This window comes from Paramisgurnus dabryanus, chromosome 24 (assembly GCF_030506205.2).
Source record: "Paramisgurnus dabryanus chromosome 24, PD_genome_1.1, whole genome shotgun sequence".
NCBI lineage: Eukaryota > Metazoa > Chordata > Actinopteri > Cypriniformes > Cobitidae > Paramisgurnus > Paramisgurnus dabryanus.
Window position 1 is genome coordinate 2,141,333 of NC_133360.1, and position 23,656 is coordinate 2,164,988.

A 23,656-nucleotide genomic window follows, 5' to 3' on the forward strand; every position below is an offset into this window, starting at 1 on the left:
TGTTTATTTTGTCTTTATTTTTATTTGTGTTGTTGTGATAAAATGTAGAGAAATTGACAGAATTGTCAGTGATGGAGGGAGAATCTGTCACACTACCAACTGATCTTACTGACTTACAAATTGATGATCAGATACTGTGGATGTTTGGACTTATAGACAGTCTCATAGCTAGAGTTCATAAGAAGAAGAAGACGAATTTGTGGCTTTATGATGTTGTTTATGAGAAGAAGTCACTTTATGATGGTGCTGATGAAAGATTCAAAGACAAACTAGATCTGGATCAGACTGGATCTCTCACAATCAGAGACATTAACACTGAACACACAGGACTTTATAAACTACAGATCATCAGCAACGGAGAGACCAAATACAAGAGATACAGAGTTACTCTCCATGGTAAGATATTTAAATCTTTCACATAACTCTGAAATAATCAACAAAAAAGTGTTTTTATTTTATTGCTTTAAATTGACATTCAAATTTTTATTCACTACATTAGAAATGAATGCATGCAGATGTTTTAGTGTAGTGGAATTAAATGCAGTTTATAAAAAAATGAAATATCAACACTGTGATTTTTATTTTGTTTTCTCACAGCTTATAGAGAAAGCGTCCTTACAGGAGATTTTAAAATGATTGGGGCAGAGGAAATTGCTTTACTTTCCATACAAACCTCACAACAGCAGCAGTAATAAGAGTATTTTGTTTGTTTATTCAACAATTTAAAATGCACACTTGTTATACAACAACTAAGAGCAGCTGTCAATGTAAAGCAGTGGTTCTCAATCCTGGTCCTGGAGCCCCACTGCTCTGCACATTTTGTACGTCTCTCTTATCTGATGGACAATAAGATCTTTGCTAATGAGCTGATGATTTGAATCAGCTGTGTTAAACAAGGGAGACATACAAAATGTGCAGAGCAGTGGGGCTCCAGGACCAGGATTGAGAACCACTGATGTAAAGAGATGAACATCTCAATGTGATGCTGAACAGAGAAGAAGAAACTGTCACAGTTAGTTCGTGTCATGTTTTGTTTCTGTTCTGATCGTCGTTACCATTAATTGATTAATCACCTGATTCATTCCACCTGTTTGTCATTTAGTCTGTGTGTATTTATACCTGTGTTTGTTCAATACTCACTGCCGGTTCATTGCCGTTACTTCCATGTCTGTTCCTGTGTTGCTTGTATTTAGTGGTCCTGTGTGACTTACCTGTCGTTGTTTTTACTCCTCGTGTTTTGTTTCTCGTTCTATTAATGATTGTTATCCTTTTTGTATGAACTCTACGATTGCGTCCTTACTCCTGTATCCATTCATGACAGAAACAGAAGCATTTAACACATTCAATCATTAGTATAATCAAATCATAAAATTAATGTTGTATGAATGATAAATATTAGTAAATCTGACAGAGACAACGTCAGAAAAGTGGAAACCCCGCTGTTTAGTGAACTGTGTTTTTTTGTAAATTCTCATAAGTTTAAAGCTGCAATCTGTAAATGTTTTGCCATTAAAAGGAACACAAATGGTGAAAAAATGGTGTTCAAAACTATCTCCTTACATTACCTAATGGTTAGCTTATAATAATGATTTATAATTTACATGGCCTGTTTTTGTAGGAATGTGTTTAGGGCTGCACAATAAATCGCATTTGTTTGTCACGCGCATCTCGTCAGTAAAGGCAGTTACTTGATTAGAAGAAAATCGCCATCACCTGCTTTCAGATGGAGCAGCATTTACTACACGTGGCTGTACATCACTGACAATCGGGACAATTTCACATAAATTATTGCAGACGTATCGCCTGCAATATGCGACATGGCCCAGCTTGTCAGTGAACTACGGCTTCTTTGCTAAACACAAAGAAGATGACCCTGGTACTTCATCGCATGTATCTTGTAGCTTGTTCAGTTGTAGCCTATACGGGTGGTTTCCCAGACAGGGTTTATCCTAATACCAGACTAAAATGCATGTTTGAGCTGCTTTAATAAAAAAAAACTTTGTCCTGACTAATTTTAACATATATCAGTGACATTGTTTTTTCTCAAGATGCACAGCTGTAGTGTTCTTTGTAAGGTATGTTTTTAAAAACTTCTTAAATGACCGAATATAAATAAGGTCTAGTCCTGGATTAACCTAAACCCTGTCCGGGAAACAGCTCCATAGAGTTAAAACTGGTAATCTACAGTAGATGGCAGCGTGTAATCTGTAAAGTTTTAAATGATAATCATCTGAGGAACACTTTGTGAATAAAACTACATTTTGTGACCAAGAAACGGTAATATTAAAAAACAGCTATTCCGTCTATTGAGTTTAAATTGTTGTTTTCTAGTTTTCTTTTTCAAACTAGTGCTGTCGAACTGTTGAATAAAAGCAATATCAATCTCGGAGTCACGTGATATAGCTCTATATCATCATGGCTGTGATTGCCTCCTCTACTTGGCCTGACGTTATTCAGATGTTTGATCTTCTGTGATTAAACGTATGTGACTTTAATGTTTTGAATGTGAAAATGTTCTTGTGGGGAAAAGGGGGGAAATTCTTATTTTGTTCTTGTTTCAGGTGTAAGCATGGAGATGTCTAAAATGTGTAACCTTATAGGGAGAAAGATGATTTGGACAAAAAGGACAAGGACCAGAAGGCCAACAGGACAAGCAATGGCAGGGTACGCCCTCAAGAAAAAGGAATCAGCCCAATCAGCCAGGACTTCTCCAGAGTTACCACTGGACTAGGAAATCCAGACATTTCCAAACCTGCTAAGCTCCGGAACGACAGGCCTAAATAGATCCAGCAACTCTGTGACACCACAGGATGGATGGAAATGTCAACAATTGCCTAGAATGGATGGAACTGAAACATTGCATAGATTGGAACAACAGCTATGAATGCTTCATCTAGAAGGAACTGTTTTCAAAATTGACACAATCAATAATAATTTTTGAGAAGTTATGGACAGCAGTAATTCCTCCAAAAGGAAAACAAGAAGGCAAAGGATATGCCCATACTAGGACATGCATACGACACTACAAAGAGACAAATACATTCTTACTTGATTGCAGAAAATGTTTTATGCTTAATACATATGTGTATAAATGACAATCGACACAATGCATTTGACAAAATGAACACATGCATGCAGGCACGCACACTCACACACATTATGATGCATATTGTTTAATGTTTGTGATTGATTTTTTCATATTTTGCATGTTTTGATCTTAAGTTAGGTAATCCCATTGACTGTTGTGGTTCTCGCATGCTCCTCTCCCAAACCCAAGAAAACGTTTGTTTCCTATTGCCAAATTTTAGAAGAGACCCTATATTAATCTTGCCTAATTGGATGGAGTGATAACCAGTGTGCGTGAGGTGATGACCCAATGACGGGTAAGATTCTCCAGTGGCCAAACAGAAAGCAACCTAAGGCAGGGCATCATCCCCACTGGGCACCTGCCCAAATATTAAGGGAGGTGTAATTTTTATGAATGGAGTGGATGTGATGCTTCTCTTGGGCCAAGAGCATCAAACAGGGGACTGTAAGAGTTTACAGACTGCCTTGACACAGATTCCACTTCAACTTAGTTGTTAAAACAAGCTCATCCTGTCATGACTTCTGGGTGATCGATGGTGGTGTGTGGGATATGTGTTTGTTTATTTACCTGTGGTGACGGTTCCTCATGTGTTCACTAACCCCGCCCGCTCGTTTCGGTAATTGTTCACCGGTGGTGCCTTGTTTACTTTTCCCTTTATATATTTCACGCCTTCCTGTCTCTCGTTGCGCGCTCATTGTTTTGGTCACAGTCTTGTTGCCCAGCCTTGTCTTGTCGGACGTTTCTGTGTATTCTCTCTAGTTACCTCAGGATTGGGTTTCGGCGTCCAGAGGCTCGTCTTCACCCGGGATCCTCTCGCCTGTGGTGTCACCATGGTGACAATTAAATGAAAAACTTCATTCTGCAATGCATGCTGGGTATTAACAAATTACAAATCTCATTCAGGACTCCCAGCATGCACTGCAGCATGGATAAATAAAGATTTTTTTCCAATTTTTTTTGTCACCATGGTTGAGATTCATAGTCTGATTCTTGATGTTTGTGCGTCCCAATTATACAGCAGATATTTTTTGTCTAAAGTTTCTTAAACTCCTTAATGACAAACTGCTCTGAAAGTGCTGGATCTCATTTACATTATTGACAGAAAATTAACTTTTGATTAGTAAATTAATTAGGAATGATTTTTTACCATTATGTACCAACCACCACACCACACCACAGAATTACACTACTAACTTAACATGTTCATAACAAATGTGGTGTATTAACAAAAAGTTAACACAACCAAGGAAAAAACTAGCAAGCAAAGGACAAGGCTCTCAAGAGCCCAACTAAAACGAACACTAATCACAATAATGGTGACTTAAAATGAAACAAAACATCAACATCTAAACTTACATATAATAGATATATAATATATAATAAATATATAATATATAATAAATATAATAAAATAATATAAATATAAAAAATAAATATAATAAAATGCAATGTTTCTCTATCATTTACATAACAATCAAAGAAGTCAATATAATAAACAGTTGTTGTTTTAAACATTGTGTGACTGTGAACATTAAAACATGACATTGTCATAACGTTTAAAAATGGTAAAATGTAACATTCCTCTAACGTTGAGACAACACAAAAACGTTCTTAGAACGTCAAGAAAACTGGACACTTTTAACGTTGGCAGAACGTTTTTGGGAACGTTAAAAACTTTCAGGGAACGTTCTTAGAACTTTTTTCTGTTAGCTGGGGTGAGACACACGCATTTCACTCAGTTCACACGCTCACACGAAACACCTTGTATTTCTCACGCTGAAAAGTAACAGACAAATTGTCCTGCTATATACGAGGCGCAGACATAGCAGGGCAGTTCTGCTTTGGGTTATGAACCGTTTGAAAATCGGTAGAAAATTAAGCAAGTTATGGTCATTTAAATGAACATGTACCATTAAAACTCTGCCTGTGGTAAGATGGTCGCCAAATGCGGACGTTCCAATCAATTGGCCAGCAGCGCGGGCGAGACATCTAGCCTTTATACATATCGATGCCGTACACCCTACTGGACGCACAAGAAACAACAGGGGCGTAAAACTGCCTTGCTCCAATTCTGCAGCCTACCCCTTCTCGAGGGGCGTGCCTTGCATTTGGTGTGATTAGCCTCTAATTGAATTAAAATGATGTGTTGACATATGAGTATAGCTATATGAAATAATTATCAGTGTGTTTTCAATGTTTATAAACACTAGATTGAGCTGCCGAACTATAACAAAACCTGCATTGACTTCCTTATACTTAATAAATGAATAAATGTATGAATACAGAAATAGTGTAACTAAAAGTTAATGTGGAAAATATTTTTGCCAAGTGAATGTTTTAGCTCCATGTGTCCACACCCATATGAGAGGCAAAAACTGATCATAAATCAGTAGTTATTTGATACTTCAAACATCAAAAAAACTGAATGAGTTTAATTTTAGTGTTAAACATGAAATAAACATAAAACTTTTAGATGTTGACTACCTTTAATATCGTCACCTTCCGAAAAATAAATTTTTGACAAATATGTTTTTTTTGTACAAGTCATTTCCTCATGATCCTGTCCACGTCTGGTAAAATCGCCACATCCTCATGTGAACACATGCTATTCTACCCTTGTAGTATAATGGCCTAAGTCAAGAGCATGACTAGCTGTTTTATTTTTTATTTTAAGTTATTGGCAATTTTACAAGCTTTTCTAAATGGCAGCTGCATCAAGAAGAACACAAATCTACTCAACCTCTGAAGTTAGTTTCATTTATTTGTTTTTTCTGAGAAACCGGAAAAAATGACTTAGGCAATTATTTTGGGAAGGTGACGATATAATACACTCTAAAAAATGCTGGGTTATTTTTAACCGTTTATTATTAATTTTAGCTCAACTCTGCCCCCATCAGCACAATAACAGAAAAACAACATCATTCATAACAGCACTTCATCATTTTATTTCAGTTTAATTCATCTGGTTTAATGTTCAAAAGCAAAATCTGGTAAAACTTGGTCATTGCAGTGCTTTGTATTATTAAATTCTTCATAAAAGAAAATTAAAGAACAACAACAACAACAAAAAAAATTAAACATTTGCAATCTGTAAAAGAGGCATCTGTTCTACGTGCATGACTGCTCGTCTTTTGTAGAAGTTGTAAAGGAAACAATAACTACATTATATTGTGTTATATTATTTCCTGTTTGAGGGAGGATGTATATAACATTTTACATGCAGTAGTTACACACAGGGTCGAACAGATGGTACTTCTGCTGAGAGTTTAGATGTGTTTTCATTAGTCTCAGCTTCAGACGTCACGCCCACAGACTGTAATTTCTCAAAATATCTTCTTTTTTGTTCATCAGAAAAAAGAAATTCATACAGGTTTAGAACAACATGAGGACGAGTAAATGAGGACAGAATTTTCATTTTAAAGTGAACTATCCCTTTAATTGGAATGATTTTACTGTGTGTGATTTATTGCGAGCACAGATCAGGTAACGGGCCAAATATTAACAGGTCCGGGCGGGTGTGGATTTCATTTTGATATTATCACGGGTGACGGGTTGGATCGGGTGCTGAACTTTGCGGGTACTGGCAGGGGTTGGTCTCCAAAAATGGACCCTTGCAGGACTCTGACCTTAACCCTCTGGGGTCCTATGGGATTTAAATCCTGCCAGGATTCAAAACTGAAAATAAAGCTCTGAAAGGTTGAAATTTAGTGTTCGCAAACTCAAAATCTTACAAAACAAAGTTTTGCAACATCGAAAAATAAGATTTGCAAGCTTGCAAAATGTAAAAAAATAAAAATATATCTGCAAACATTATGTTGTTTTTGAGATTTCCTTTTTCGGAACCGCAACATCTTTTTTACGATGTTGCGCAAAAAATTTTTCAGAGTTTCAAATTTGTCAGTGTTCTCCCACTGTATAGTTTGTTTTCCAGGTTTGAAACCTTGTAAATGGTGAACTGAAAACTGCTGTGCAAATAGGTTAAAAAAAGTTTTGAAACTCTGAAAACTGAGGTTTGAAAGGGCTAAACTTATTACATTACATTACATTTGCACTCCTTTGCAGACTATTTTTTCAGAGCTAAGTTTACAACACCCACTTTGCGGAGATACGCCCACAAAGTTGCGAGCTTGCGACTCACGTGATTTGTGGCAGCGTTGTCACGCAGCTCTGCTCTGAAACTCTGAAACTCAGACTGAGCGAAAATAAAGCCTCGCAACCTCACAACTTAAAAAAAAGCGTGGAGGGAGGGCCTTTTGCTCTTGGCCAATGCTTTGCTGTCTGCTGACGTACAGTCCAATCACAAGTCGTGTTTACTGGAAAGGTGGGATTGACCGACTTCTCCGCCAATGACGAAAGCGCACAGGATACGCAAACAGATGCACGGCTCTCTGGCCACAAATCGGTCAATTAACGCCACTAAACAAACCAATAAACCAATTTTCTTCAATTTCTTTATTAAATAATAAGATTTTAAACATCTGTTTACTCTTGTATTTGTAACTGTGTTGAACTGTGTACCGCTGGTTGCGGTAGCCGAACGGACTGCGTACGTGAGCCGCGAAAGCAGCCCGTTAAAGTAACTAAAGGCGTGAGCCCCGACAATACATTTCCGCTATTTTGTATTATTATTCTAAGGTATGTCCTTTCAATTTGGGAAAACTAATCTGTTGCTGATAACCAATGAATTAAAAGGAAATCCGTATTGCTTTAATACATCATTTAACAGCTGAGCTAAGCCTGCTTGCTGTACTATGGCCATTCTGGATCCGTTTTTGATTGTTAATTAAACATGATTGCCCATACGATTATTTTACTTATACTGTGTACCAGTGGCGGATGCAGAACGTGACATATGGGTGGGCATGGATTAAGTCCGGTGGGCCTGAATCTATGGGTGTCACTTTTGAATAAGAAACTATAACAAGTCTATAAAATTCGTCATAACTTCAGGAATCACAAGCGTATTGGTGAGAACACTAATTTAAACAGCATACACACACACCCGAACTGCACGTCACATTTTTGACATTATTGATATACTTTAAATTGTAATGCAACATGACATTAATTAAGCCTTTTTGGTAAAAACTAATTATTGGGGTGTCATAGCCTACAAAAAAGAACCTGCACACAGTGACAAGAAATATAAATGAACACAAAAAACCTAATACTTTTTAAAATAGCCTATTAAAACTGTTTAAATAAATTAAGCTACTAAATGCTTAAAATGAAGCTAACATCATATTCTCTTCATGCAAATCACTAAAAATATATTTTCGTTCTCACATATTTAAGTTAACTTACTAAATAAAGTAAGAAAAAGGGAATTGCTAGAATAATGTTTGACTCTGAGGTTAAACGAAATGACAAATAAATAAACATTTAATATACTTTTTGATGAGCATAAGAGCAAGCGGGTAGCCTACTCGTGAAGAGCGGAGCCGAGGAGCGCGCATATCAGACGTGAACACGAAAGGAATAATGGGTTTAATTATGCTTTCACTTCATTTCCTGACAGTTTCCCTTGTTAGTAGGGATAGTAATGACTAACAAGATGACACCGAATTACATACAATATGATTACCTAACTAAATCTGAGAGAATGCAAACACATTACAATATTTTTTCCTCCGCCTGACGGTCAGGGCGCAGATACATTTTTGTAGCCCTGCATAGGTTTGTTTTGTAGAAAGACTTTCTTTAAAGTGAATTTCGTTTTGTATAAATTGTATCTTAATATTAATCAATGTTTAATCAAACAATTGCCTTGATTTAATAAATAAGAAGCAAACCAAGAACGTATGTGGTGTGGATTGAAGTGAACCCGCTATATTTCCGCAGCCTACGTCTTTCTGCTTTTAATGCATTTCTTAAATTAATGTCTCAATTACACAGTAGGCTTATATGTTGTTATGATAGGCTATTTGTTGCTTAAAAGCAATAGGCTATATTGTATAAAGTGTAGCAATAAACGTGCTGTGGCTTATAGTGCTGAGTTAGAGAGCTGGTAGGCTATATCAAACAACATCACTGTGATCACTAATAAAAAATATGACAGCGGGGTAAAAAAATAGAAAGAAAAGATCTGATCACTAATCAGATCTTTTCTTTCTATTTTACCCCGCTGTCATATTTTTTTGTGTGTTTATGTAATTGAGAGGAAAGGGCGCAGCACATATTAATAACGTGCTGTTATTCAAAATACGTTTTCCACTTGCTTGCAAAAAAAGTTCTCAAAGTGATCATTGCTGAAAGCTGCTCGGGAATATTTTTCTCATTAGAACCATAATGTAATGCAACATTCAACTTCTTTATAATAGTTTTTAAATAGTTATCAGGCTTACTTATAATTTTACTGTTTTTAACATAACATGCAATAGATAAAATACACCATATGAAGTAGTATTCATGTCTAAATATACAGAGTAGTATTTATTTTACATTTCTGATTGGGCGGGCCAGCAGTCAATCTGGGCGGGCCCAGGCCGACAATTGTAGTTTTTTATAAGCAAAATGATTGCAAGCAACACAGACGCAACAACGCAGAGGCACAATAATACTACTGATGTGATGAAGTCACAGGGTCTATTTTTCAAACTATTCATAGCGGCTTTAAGGAGGCTAAATCATTATGGACATGAAATAATCGTATTAGCTTATATGCTATAAAAATTTGTTTGTCAGTTTCAAATCACATTTAGTAGCCTAATGTGTCAATATATATTTATATTCTTATCATTTATATGATATATAGGCTAATAATAATAATATTTATAGATAATAAATAACGTCCAACACATGCACAAAGAGCCGCATGTTCGACCTTTTCATTGAAAACAAATAAATTTCCCCTTCCCCACGATCTTCGTCCTCATCTTCTCAACCTGTATATGCCGTGAACTTGGACATTTTTGCTAACAAATTTCATTGACGTTCATCTTTACTTCGCTACTTTTCTCTTTTGAGATCCGCTTTCGTATTTTAGAGACATCTCATGAACTCCTCCATTTGACCAAATGACGCAGTTTGCTTATTAAGCATTCAAAACAAGCAGGCCAATTACTGGACCCTTCAGAAATGTTAAGCAATAATGGATATTTTTATTGAATAGTAGACAACATTTTTAATAATGCTCACAAATGGTCATGCAGGGTTCAGTAAGTGAGAGATTTTCTTGCGCATGAACTGCATTCACGCACGGACATTCAAAGTAAAGCGATGAGGTGTAATTTTAAAGGGACTATAAACTCATTATGCGGTGGTTATTTTTTTTCCGGCATCACTGCCCCCTCCCATATTTTACAAGAATAAATAAGGATATTTATTAGAAATAAGGTGTTAATTAAAATCTTATTTTATTTGATGTATAGGCTAAACCTAAATAATATCTGTACATTTTACACAAAAATATCTGTTAAATTTGGGGACAAACCAAAATAAATGACAACAAATTATTTCTAATATATATCTTAAATCACCTACTGACATTAAGAAATTTTATTAAGTTTCTTTAGTCTTTTATTTTAGTGATATTTATAAAGCCACTGAATTATTTATTACAGTGTTTAGGTGTTATAACATTGTATATGACATATTACTTTATTACAAAACATAATGTCTTTCGTTGTGTCACATCACTGTGATATGATTAACAGTTGTCAGCGGCACATTAATGTGTTCCAGTGGCTGTACTTAGATGCTATGCCTCCCTTTTTGAGCATAAAAGCTTGATTTTTCGTTTGCTTTTATTGTAAATTTATGTGATGCATTAGAACAAATTGTGACAAAAACAAACCCGAAATAATGAAAACGCAGGCTACCCAATAACAAATTATTTAACTACTTAAATATTTTTTTTACTGTTTATACTTTGACTGAGGCATTTGCCTTATGTTTTAGGGTTAAAATCGCTAAATCATCATGCCAAAAAGATGATGCCGTTATACAGTACATAAAATATACCATACGGTTACCAGAATTAATGTGCATTTTAAAGTAATTACCGTGTGATTAAAAAGATGTCTATTAATATGACAGTTATATGGGCCAGATCCGCGCTCATCTTGAGTTCTCGTCTTGGCTGGCGTCATCTCTCCGCAGGTGATGGCTCATCTAAGGTCTTCATAAGAGGCTGGATCTCTATCTATCTACTTTTGAAAAGGGAACCTAAGCATTCATTCAGCATTCCTTTCTTTGGTTAAAAGAATAAGGTCGATTTTTCTATTATAAAAATAGTCTAGGCTAGCATGCAAGTGCAGGGTATACAGTATAAGTAAAATAATCGTATGGGCAATCATGTTTGATTAACAATCAAAAACGCATCCACAATGGCCACAGTACAGCAAGCAGGCTTAGCTCAGCTGTTAAATGATGTATTAAAGCAATACGGATTTCCTTTTAATTCATCGGTTATCAGCAACAGATTAGTTTTCCCAAATTGAAAGGACATACCTTAGAATAATAATACAAAAGAGCGGAAATGTATTGTCGGGGCTCACGCCTTTAGTTACTTCCCAGCAAACAGGGGACGTCCTCCGGACGTTGCGAACGTCCTCTTAGGTCCGCATAAGGTCCGCATTGTAACGTTCGCTGGCGGACCTTCCGGGGACGTCCGCATATGATCCGCTAAATAACGTTCGCTGGCGGACCTTCCGGGGACGTCCGCATATGGTCCGCTAAATAACGTTCGCTGGCGGACCTTCCGGGGACGTCCGCATATGGTCCGCTAAATAACGTTCGCTGGCGGACCTTCCGAGGACGTTAGCATATGGTCCGCTAGACAACGTTCACAGGCGGACCTTCCGGGGACGTGAAACCACTCAGTTTTAATATAAACCCATACTACACATTTAACCATAAGGCAGGGTTACCCTTTCATGCAGACATCAAAGTAAAAATGCTGTTTTTGCTATTACTTTACTAATGAAAATCGTAGCTTATAGTATCTAATATTATTTTATAATTATTATTTTTTTCTTAATTTTTAAACTAGTATGCTAAAACATGGCCTTTATATCAACCCTTTACTGATTTTATTACATAGATCCCATTAAAGCAACTTACAATTTTACAATAATTTTACATTTAACGTGAATAAAAAGATCTGGCACCATGTCTTTTTTAGTTAATGATTTTCCATACTATTCCTAAGACATAACTATTGTCAATAAATCGAAATCACAATGCACATATTCATGTAATAGTTAAAGAATCCACCATTGTGAAGTTACACATCACCCAATTAAATATAAATGAAGTGCAAGTACTTGTTTATTCTGATTAATATGATACGGTGTTGTGTGGTTCAAGCGTTGTCTTTCTCATATATGAAGCACTGCATGATATATAATTGTCACACAGCAAAAATCTATACAAATACATTATATCAAGGAAAAACAAACTTGAATCTACAACTACAGCTCAAATGTAAAACTTTTATTATTGCAAAGGATTCAAATGCAAGCAAAGCAATGCAAACAGAAATGCAGAATGACATTCACTCAATCTGTTGCAAGCAATGACTTTCAAACAGCAAGTGTTAAAGAGGCCAAACACGCGGAACACAAGTCCAACGCTGAAAATTCTGGAAAAGAACAATTGAAAAAAGATACAGGTAAGACATACATCCTCATATAAACTTGAACTATATCTCAAATTCTACACCCATCATTTAAACTGTCAGAAAGTGTTGATTAGACTGCAAAATAAGGTGTACTTTGTAATTTCATAATTTTCCTTTTTTTCTATTATTTTTCTTTTTTCTATACGGTTTCTTACTAAAATGTCTTTAGTGTTGCCAGCTCTCGTGAGACAAAAAAGCAACCGCAGCTTCAAAAACAAGCCCAATATTATTATATTGTTTACTGTCAACAAATGAGCTCAAAACATTTTAACCTTCAACCCCTCTGAAATTACACATTTTTAAGTTTAGTATTAAATTGCAAAGATAACACTTTACAATAAGCTTGTATTTGTTAGCATTTGCCACCATGAACTAACAATAAACAATACTTCTACAATATTTATTAATCTTAGTTCATGTTAATTTCAGCATTTGGTAAACCATATTTCAAAGTTATATCTGTTACAGGTGTATTATATTTTGTTGTGGCATCTAGCAGTGAAATTGCGAATAGCAATCAACCTAAATTTCGAAGCGCAATGTGATTCTATGGTAGCTGCCACAGGACAAAAATGTCATTGTCACTCTGAAGCCCATGTTATAGTTGTGCGTAAGGTCTACACCGTAGGTTATCCATAGCCTGAGCGTAGCCTGATTTTTAACAGCGTGTCAGTTCTACGTGGACCACAAGCGCTGTTATTGGTTCACTAGAACCCCTCCCATCAGGTAAAAAACTGCGTCATAGCCATTTCCATTTGCGACGGTGAGAACAAAAATAGGCCAAGTTGAGGAATGACTTAACTCAAACTGCTGCAACGAGTCGCTGTTTATTTACTTCGATCACTGCTTGTCAGTGGCGCTCGTGACTCCTCATTCGAGGGGCGCTAATTCAAAATAAGTGTTCGGAGTATCATGTGTGTGGTCCCCTTTTCCAAAATATGTGTCCTGCGTGTCGAGAGATCCTATGTGCATCACATATTTTGTCAAAATAAGTGCCTGCTGCACATGCGTCAAAACGGTTTATGATAAAAGAGACGCTCACGTTCACAAAATACACACAAGACACTCCCTTAACACTAAACTCTGATTACACATGGGATTATGCGAGTATCTGGCAAAAGCGAGCGTCTCTTTTATCATAAACCCTTTAGACGCATCTGCAGCAGGCACTTACAGGATCTCTCATAGCGCAGAACACATATTTTGAAAAAAGGAACCACACACATGACAAGCTACATACATGTTGTGATGAACTTTGCATCGAGCGCCCTCAAAAAAAGAAGTCACCGGCCGCCACTGCTGCTGGTCTTCTCAAAACATACGCAACAATCTGCTGTTTCTTCATTTGTGAGTTAAACTGACCAAGCTGCTTCTGTGGTTACATGCGTGGATACTGCCTATCAGCGGTCTACATGCATGTTTGCTATATTGAGCCCTTGAGACAACGTATGGACGAAACACGCTCTGTAGAACAGTTTGTCCATTTAGGGCTACTGTAGAAACATGATGGTGACTTTCATGTATGCTGGCCCGCAGTGTATGGACATAAAAACGGCTCACTTAAATGTATGTCTTCATCTGTAAAAGATAAAAATCTCCATATCTCATTAAATGTGAATAAATATCAAGATCAAAATGCCGTGTTAACACTGCAAGAAAGAATTAAAACGTTTTAGGTTTTGGTGTATCAGATAAATTTGCTTACCTAAATCATTCAAGCCAGGAAGTAGGACACTTTTGGCGCTTTTCCATTGCATAGTATGACCCAGTTCAGCACAGCTCACTTTTGGGGAAGGGGTAATGGGTTTCGGATGCGAAGCCATGTGCAAAGTTACAAAAATGCAGAGCACACCACCGCGCCCATGTCTGGATGGCAGTTTTGTAACTTTGCGCATGGCTCCGCATTCAAAACGCACCAAAAGTATAGGCGTAAATGTTCTGTCAGCGGAGTACAGGTACTGATGACACGGGTGTTTGTATAGAACCTGTCATGTGAGAGAGGTAGTGGAAAATCTACTTGTGGCTGTCAATTTTGATTTTGTGGCTGCATTCCATTAATATGCTCTGTTGCTCCATGTTGTGTGTGTGTGTGTTTGGATCACATTTACGATGATGTTACGGCAGTAGAGAGGACGCAACTTTAACAATAAGGCTATAATCAGGGGTGCACATAACTTTTTTTGTCCTGGTTCTCAAAGAAGTACCTGGAGATGTTACTTGGTACTCACACTATTCATAGCACAGACATCCTACATGCTGACATCATCACTTTTCTCCTGACTACTCTCTTCGCCATATCGCTTTTGTTTAAACATGGTAGACAATGATGTACATAAAATAACCCTGGTTATTGTTTTTTACTTATCTAATCTTTATAAATAACTACTAGCCTAACTCATATAAATGTATACTTGTACTAGCAAGCTGTCTGAAGCATTGAGATGCGGATCACTGCTAACAACACACATTAATTATCTTACCACTGATGCACGAAGAAATCTCTTATGTCAAAAAGTAAATTAGCTAACTATGTAACAAAATTCCAGCAACGTTGGTACACTAGAATTGTTTCTATTTGAGCATACGCACCAGTTATGTGCACCCCTGCCTATAATCTCACCCACTCTGAAGCGACACTAAACTGTACTGGAAAAGCAACGAAAGCGAGCTGAGCTGCATCGTGCCGAGCCAAGTTGTACCCTACATTGGAAAAGCGCCATATCATGACATTGGACCCTGGAACACAGAAAAGCATGAGACAGTAAAAAGCATCAGATGTTAGGTTGTGTTTGAATGCTTCCTATGAACAATTTCCCCCTGAACTATGCATGTAAATGAAATTAAACTACCTATTCTTTCTTTCCCCTTCTTAAACATCCTTTAAAACCATAGCCAAAAAACTCAAGATCTTAGCTTGTTATTAACAATATCCTTATTTGTTCCAACAAATATAACTATATAACTTGCTATACAAGTTAATTATACAAATATAACTCATTAATAATCTTATTAACAAATATTACCAAATTCAATTATTTTAGCCAGGAAAACTTAAATGTCACTACATTGAAATGTCATATATGGTTATAAAAGTATATATTTTGACTCACATCTCAATATGGTGGCCTCCAGGTCTTCATTCTTGATGGGATTCAGAAACTGTGAACTGTCTTCACAGACAAATAATACAAAGTCAGCCTAAGAGTGTGGAGTAAACAGCATCAAGCCTTTCTTTAATAAGGAACTCATCTACAAAAAACAAACAAATACTTGTTATACTTTTATGAATTGTCAAGTTGTACAACACACAGCAATTAAGATTAAGACAAACAAAAAAATCACTGATATTATTAATTCCATTGTTGTGTCTAATAGATAGAAACAACTTGTGTTGTAAAAGGAAAGATGACAGCCAGATGACGTCAAAGTATCGCGAGAGCGAGACGAAATTTGATTTCTTAAATCCTTCTCGCGGTACTCTGACGTCATCCGGCTGTCAGTCTTGCGGCGCCGCATGAAGTCAAATAAGCCTCCTGACTGCGTGCGAGAACATTTTGAATTATCTGGCACGAGGCATCACACGTCAAACTTCAACTGACACAACGGTCTCGGTGAAGGGAATAAGCAAAAGCTCCTTTAAATTTCGTCATTTTTTATACACATCCCGTTTATTTTGAAGTTAATTGTTAGATAAGTAAGTAATTTCGTCAAGTTTTCGTTACAGAGTAAGATTTCGTTATCATCGTTACCATATACAGTATTTATATTGGTTCAAGAGCGCAGTTTGATAACTCATTCAAGGTTTGTAGCCATATTTAAGTTACTCGCTTACTTTGTTTAAGTGTTAGAGTAAATGTATATGGTTTTAAAGTAGTATTAATATAAGTAACTGCGCCTCAATCCGAAGGCTAACCACTGGAAGTAGCATTTGTAACTTAGGCTGTATACCTTTTACGTCATCAAGACTGTCATATTTAAGAATATTAACAATTATAAAGTTAACTATTATTCTCAGTTAATCGTAAATTGTTGTAATATGCTTATGACTTGCGAATGTAATGTTTATTTAACTGAAATAAACCAGGCTTGATGACGTATGCAGCCTGCATATTCGACCTCCGGAGGATGTAGCCTTCCGTTTGAGAAACGGCCCACAAGTTGAGCGTGCGCGAGATTCTGCCGAATTGATTCTTCAATAATGGCAAAGCAAAAAGTAACTGTCGTGATGATAACCCACATTTTAAGGTTTAAATTACTACCTTACCTTTCCAGGGGGTTCTGTTCCTGCAGTCTTCCAGCAATACTGGCGCGTATGACCATGCGGACACGAACTGCACACTACAGTATACCGCCGCCTACTGTACTGTAGTAAAATAACGTGTAGGATTGAATACTGTGGCAAACGCAGTAAAAAAAGCCATTTAATTCATTGTAAAAACAATGGGCATGCCAGTTTAAGTAACTTGTGGGCTAAATCACCAAAATAAGTTTGTAGATGTGGTTCAATTATTTTTAAAATGTGTAGCATAATGGACCAGCCTGAATGTATGTAGCCTATAAATATATTGTTTAGACTTTATTTTTAAACCTTTATTTGGTGGTATATGGTTAAACCTTTTTAATGGTAGCAATAGGCTTTATACCCAGCTGCACTACTTCCTGAACTTCAGCCAGCTCCTTGTTTCCTGTCTGCCATTATTGGTCAAACTGATTAATCCAGGTGTGCCTGACCTCAGTAGTCACAACAACAATAATCAGACAGACCTGGATTTATCAGTTTGTCCAATAATGGCAGACAGGAAACAATGGGCTGGCTGAAGTTCAGGAAGTAGTGCAGCTGGGCATAAAGCCTATTAAATAAAAATCTTAAATTGAATCAAATCTCTTATAATAATACATAAAAGCTCTGGGAGGGTTGGAGGTACATCTGGGTAACATTTTAACATTTAATATATTTTGATGTGTGTGTATATATATTAACTTTCTTTATTTTGTTTTCTCAGCCTTTAAACATCTAAACATGTCCTCCAAAAAGGTAAGTTCAGCAGATCAGCTTATCTTATTCTGTAATATTGATACTGGTTTGAGAAAAACTAAGATTAAACAACGTACATGTTTCCAGGAAAAAGGGAAAAACACTGGAAAACAATTTCAGCCTAAGGTTTGAGATGGCTAACTGTGTACATTGCCTTTGTGTACTGCAAGCTGAACTTACAGATTTATATGGACTTTACTTACAGGTATCCTGTGCTGTTTTGCTCCATTTTACAGAACAAAATAAGGCTGAGGTAGCACCATCCTTGTGGTTAGAGTGAAAGAATGTGGTAAGATTTGGTTAATGTTTTATAAAATACAAATGATAAACATGAAGGTCAGCTACATATAAAAAATAATCAAACATGCTTGTTTCCATCTGAAGGGTATTGAGACCAAAATAAATAATGTGCCATTCTGGACAAACAGCTGTGGACAATACAAGCAGTCAGAGTAGCCCATTTTCTCACACAGGTAAAGTATGCAAAGTAATACCAAACTTCTTTTTAACCTTAACAAATACTGGCAATCCAAATATACAATGTTTATGTGAGGTACTGTGCAAATGTCTTAGGCCACCATGCTACCATTAGATTTGTTATTTTTGCAATTGTATAGTGATCATATATAATTATTTCTCAGTCTCTTTATTAGAATACAACCAGAAAATACAGGAAATGTGTATGTAGTATTAAAAACAATATACCGGTAAACGTATAAGCTGAGGTGTCAAGTGTTTAGGGTAAACTCTCCTTCCACTTGAGCAATAGCAGGCAACTGCAGGATCTCTTAAACCTAAATGAAATTAAATCCTAATTTCTAATTCTAATCGAATGACTTCAGGACTTCAGTCTCCTCAAAAAAGCTCAAGATGTGTTTAGTGCCAAGAGAGGTCACACTAAATACTGACTGATGTCTGAAGAAGACATTTAGTTCTGAAAATGGATTTGTTTTTAATTTTGTGTACATTTTTCCTGTATTTACAGTTGGTATCTTAATAAAAAGAGTGAAAAATAAATATGGATGGACATTAAAACTTTGCTAAAACAACAAAGCTGGTGATAGTGTCCCAAGACTTTTGCACAGTAATGTATATTGACCAAGAGTTGTAATGATCAAAACAAATGCATGTCGTCTATTATTTTCTTTAAATGGGACAGTAAATTATCTGAAAGTGAAATCATTATTGAAGGTGATATCATTGTCACTGCATTCATTGTTACATGATTTTAAACAGTGGGAATCATTGTGTAAGTTTCTTAATAATATCAAATACTACTTTTTTGTCTTGTTGTTTCTAGACCTGAGGATAAGATTTCCAGTTTGAAAGTGAAGAAAATGAATCATTATTAACAGCAATTAGTAGTTTTTCAGCTGAGAAGCCAGGTGAAACTATAAGGGAACTATGATTTACTTTCATATTATCATTCTTTTATAGATGAGGAGCAACCAGTAAGAAAAAGCAAAAAGATGTTTTGATGTTGCCTGAGGCACCTTATTGTGAGTACATTTTAATGCCATGTACAGTATTTGTAGTATAATGATGATTACTTGATTTATATTTATTAATTTAGCATATGCCTTGAGTGACTTACAAATGATAGAGCATTCAACATTTTACAACAGTTACTACAATACTTACATCATTAATTTTTAAATCTAATTAATTGTTTTTTATCACAAATGCAGCACATCAGTCAATTTCTTCCAATAATGAATCAAGGTACAGTATTTTGTTATTTTTTATCTTAAATTATTGATATTGATAGGCATTTTCTTCCACACAGACTTATTGTTCATTTAGTTTACTGGTGTAGTTAGTAATGTTATTAATGTTTCAAAACTCATTCTTGGAAGAAATCCTGGAGTGGAGAATCATTCTGAAAGTAGACCAAATACAGGACAACACCACAGCAATGGTTGGAAAAATGCAGCAGACAATGAGCAAACCAAGCTGACTTTCAAAAGATGGTATGTGCCATAACACATGCAACATTACTAGTCACTGCTGACGTTTTACCCATGTTTATTACGGATTGTTTTTGTTTGTAGATTCGTTATCTGTTTCTTCAAAGGGGAGGCAGTTTGGGAGATGGGAAATAGGAGGATGCTTCAGCTACACAGGGCGAATTTCAGCAGCTCAGTTTCACACTTGCAACTAACAATGAATTATAGTGAGTCTGTGTGAATCCCAAACATCTCAAAATTATTTTTGTATATATATTGTATGTAAATTGTAATGTTGTAAATAAGAATGTACATTGTAAATGTTAATAGCACATAAACATTAATAGCAATTAATAGTCTATTTTTAAAACAAAAATAATGTTTGATGCTTTGGATACATATAGTATCATATACTCTACATAGTATACTTCTAGATGCCTTTAACACAAAAACCTACAATAATATCAAAGATCAATGTATAAGACAACTTACATTATTTTATGTCATAGTAAACTATTTTTATACTCTGTGTGACCTATGCTCTCTCTGAGATGTGTATGTTCATTTTGTAGCTGGTCAGGGTAGAAGCATGCTACCATTAGATTAGTTGTTTTTGCAATTGTGTAGTGATCATATATAATTATTTCTCAGTGTCTTTATTAGAATACAACCAGCAAATACAGGAAATGTGTATGTGGTATTAAAAACAGTATAAAGTATAAGCTGAGGTGTCAAGTATTTAGGGTAAACTCCCCTTAAACTTGAGCAATAGCAGGCAACTGCAGGATCTCTTAAACCTAAATAAAATGAAATTCTAATTCTAATCATCAAATGACTTAAGGCTTTTTTGAGGAGAATGAAGTCCTGAAGATGTGTTTCGTGCCAAGAGAGGTCACACTAAATACTGACTGATGCCTGAAAAAGACATTTACTTCTGAAAATTGTTTTGTTTTTAATTGTGTGTAAATTTTTCCTGTATTTTCTGTTTGTATCTTAAAAAAAGAGTGAAAAATAAATATGGATGGACATTAAAACTTTGCTAAAACAACAAAGCTAATGATGGTGGCCTTAGACTTTTGCACAGTAATGTTTGTTACCCATTTTATGTGTAAATGCAAATCAATATGAATATGAATTCTCCCAGTATGGTTTCCGCTGGTCAGGCTGGTGTAGCAGGATTGTTTTAGAGGGACTTTTGCACAGTACTGTATGTCCACATTTACCCACCTTTACTTTGAGTGAACTGTAACAGCAACAATAATGCCATAAGCATGAAATACTAGGTAAAAGTGAGTTGTGCATGCTTTCTAGTTTTAGCACAGAATTCTGTCTCCCTTATCTTTTAAATGTTTGCTACAGATATTTTGCAAGACATTTTAAACATATCGGGGCGGTTTCCCAGACAGGGAAATCTTAAATACATCAGTGCCCTTTGTTTAACATCATAATGCACACAAGTAATGTTTTTAGTAAGGCATGTTTGTTAAAACTAGTTATATTTCATAATTAAACTGAGGCATAGTCCTGGTTTAAGCTAATCCTTGTCTGGGAAACCACCCCAATAAATAATAACTACTTATCTTTTAAATGTGTTCATTTCGTTGTTTTAGGTTAGAAGACAACGGAAATATTTGACATGGGAGTCCAGCAGACAGCCAGAGACACGCACACACACGGAGCTGAAGCGCGTTTGACTGACGCGTACGGGAGATCAGGCACGCGCACGGGAGCTCGCTCGCGCACGCACACACAAACACGGAGCACAGGAAAATTACACCTGTTCAATTCAAATAAAAGAACTTTGTGGTAAACAATGTTTAGCGTGTCTGATTTCATTGGTTGTAATTAAATAAAACGATGTGCTGAGGACTTTAGGCAAACGTCCCCTAAAAGTCCCGAAAGTCCGCTGACCGTCCTGCAAACGTCCTTGTGAAAGTCCGGAGGACGTCTTCGCGGACGTCCGCTCGACGTAACAGGGGACCCTACACGATAACGTCCAGGGGACGTTCGCAGAGGACATTTAGGGGACGTCCAGGGGACCTTTTTTTGTTAGCTGGGTTTAACGGGCTGCTTTCGCGGCTCACGTACGCAGTCCGTTCGGCTACCGCAACCAGCGGTACACAGTTCAACACAGTTACAAATACAAGAGTAAACAGATGTTTAAAATCTTATTATTTAATAAAGAAATTGAAGAAAATTGGTTTATTGGTTTGTTTAGTGGCGTTAATTGACCGATTTGTGGCCAGAGAGCCGTGCATCTGTTTGCGTATCCTGTGCGCTTTCGTCATTGGCGGAGAAGTCGGTCAATCCCACCTTTCCAGTAAACACGACTTGTGATTGGACTGTACGTCAGCAGACAGCAAAGCATTGGCCAAGAGCAGAAGGCCCTCCCTCCACGCTTTTTTTTTAAGTTGTGAGGTTGCGAGGCTTCATTTTCGCTCAGTCTGAGTTTCAGAGTTTCAGAGCAGAGCTGCGTGACAACGCTGCCACAAATCACGTGAGTCGCAAGCTCGCAACTTTGTGGGCGTATCTCCGCAAATTGGGTGTTGTAAACTTAGCTCTGAAAAAATAGTCTGCAAAGGAGTGCAAATGTAATGTAATGTAATAAGTTTAGCCCTTTCAAACCTCAGTTTTCAGAGTTTCAAAACTTTTTTTAACCTATTTGCACAGCAGTTTTCAGTTCACCATTTACAAGGTTTCAAACCTGGAAAACAAACTATACAGTGGGAGAACACTGACAAATTTGAAACTCTGAAAAATTGTTTGCGCAACATCGTAAAAAAGATGTTGCGGTTCCGAAAAAGGAAATCTCAAAAACAACATAATGTTTGCAGATATATTTTTATTTTTTTACATTTTGCAAGCTTGCAAATTTTATTTTTCGATGTTGCAAAACTTTTTTTTGTAAGATTTTGAGTTTGCGAACACTAAATTTCAACCTTTCAGAGCTTAATTTTCAGTTTTGAATCCTGGCAGGATTTAAATCCCATAGGGTCCGACCATTTAGGGACACTGGCAGAGGTTCTGACATGCTCTTACATTTGGTCTTTTTCAGTTGCTTTAAAGATATTAATGGCAAGTGTCTCATAACACTGTGTTCAGCACAAACTGGGCTACAATATTATGAGTTATGTATGTAAATGTTTGTATTTTTAAGAGAAAAATGTTTATGCGTGGTTTTTTAAAAAGAAAAATTTTCACAAATCATAAGCATATTACAACAATTAACAAAGAATAATAGTCAACTTTATAACTGTTAAAATTCTGAAATAAGACTGTCTTGATGATGTATGCAGTCTGGAAATGCGACCTCTGGAAGCTGCAGCCTTCGGATTGAGAAACGGCAATCACAACAGTGTCTGATTTAAATTCAGCGTGGTTACTTTTACCTTTCCACTGTACATGACAAATGACGTCCGAAAACAGGGAGTCAGAAAGGGGCAGCGTGGAGAGCCAACTATCTGTGTGTGCATCGCCGGGGCGGCATTAGGGGGCAGTGCATAGTAGAGATAAATGACCATTGATAATGGCTTTTCATAGTGGTTGTACACGAGCTTAACTCAGAGTTAACCTACTCAGAGTTGATTGAACTAACTCAGATCAGCTGTTCTGTAACCGAAAACTCAGAGTTTACTAAGTTCAACTTTTAACTCAGAGTTGGTTGAACCTCCTTATTGAAACGGCCCCAGGTGCTTGTAACATCAGAGCTTGATATATAAATATGAGAACATGAATAAAACAACAATCTCTTAAATATGTCTTTATTAAACATTATCATTTCATTAACGTTTTTACTAAACAAACAGTACACAAATATCTTAAGGTTTGTATTTTATGCCTCGTCTAGTGGTTCATTCAATACAAATATAAACCAAACATTCTGAATCATGTAAAATAATTCGTGTTTTAAACTGCAAAGTTTCCATACTTTACTTCCAGAGTGTCAGATATACATTGTTTTGCTT

General features: G+C 36.3%; 1 protein-coding gene across 3 annotated transcripts in view; it reads left to right on the top strand.

The window, feature by feature from the left end:
* Positions 1-23,656, top strand: part of LOC135721126 (uncharacterized) — a 159,236-nt gene that overhangs the window by 93,547 nt on the left and 42,033 nt on the right. Inside the window, exons 8-9 of one of the 3 annotated variants that reach the window (XM_065243294.2) lie at positions 49-396; positions 598-748. The exons of the other annotated variants lie outside the window; for them this stretch is intronic. Of the exons in view, the coding sequence (XP_065099366.1) occupies positions 49-396; positions 598-692 (443 nt within the window). The 3' untranslated portion in view covers positions 693-748. Of the gene's footprint in view, positions 1-48; positions 397-597; positions 749-23,656 lie in introns of those variants that run through there. 3 annotated transcript variants of the gene reach the window in all.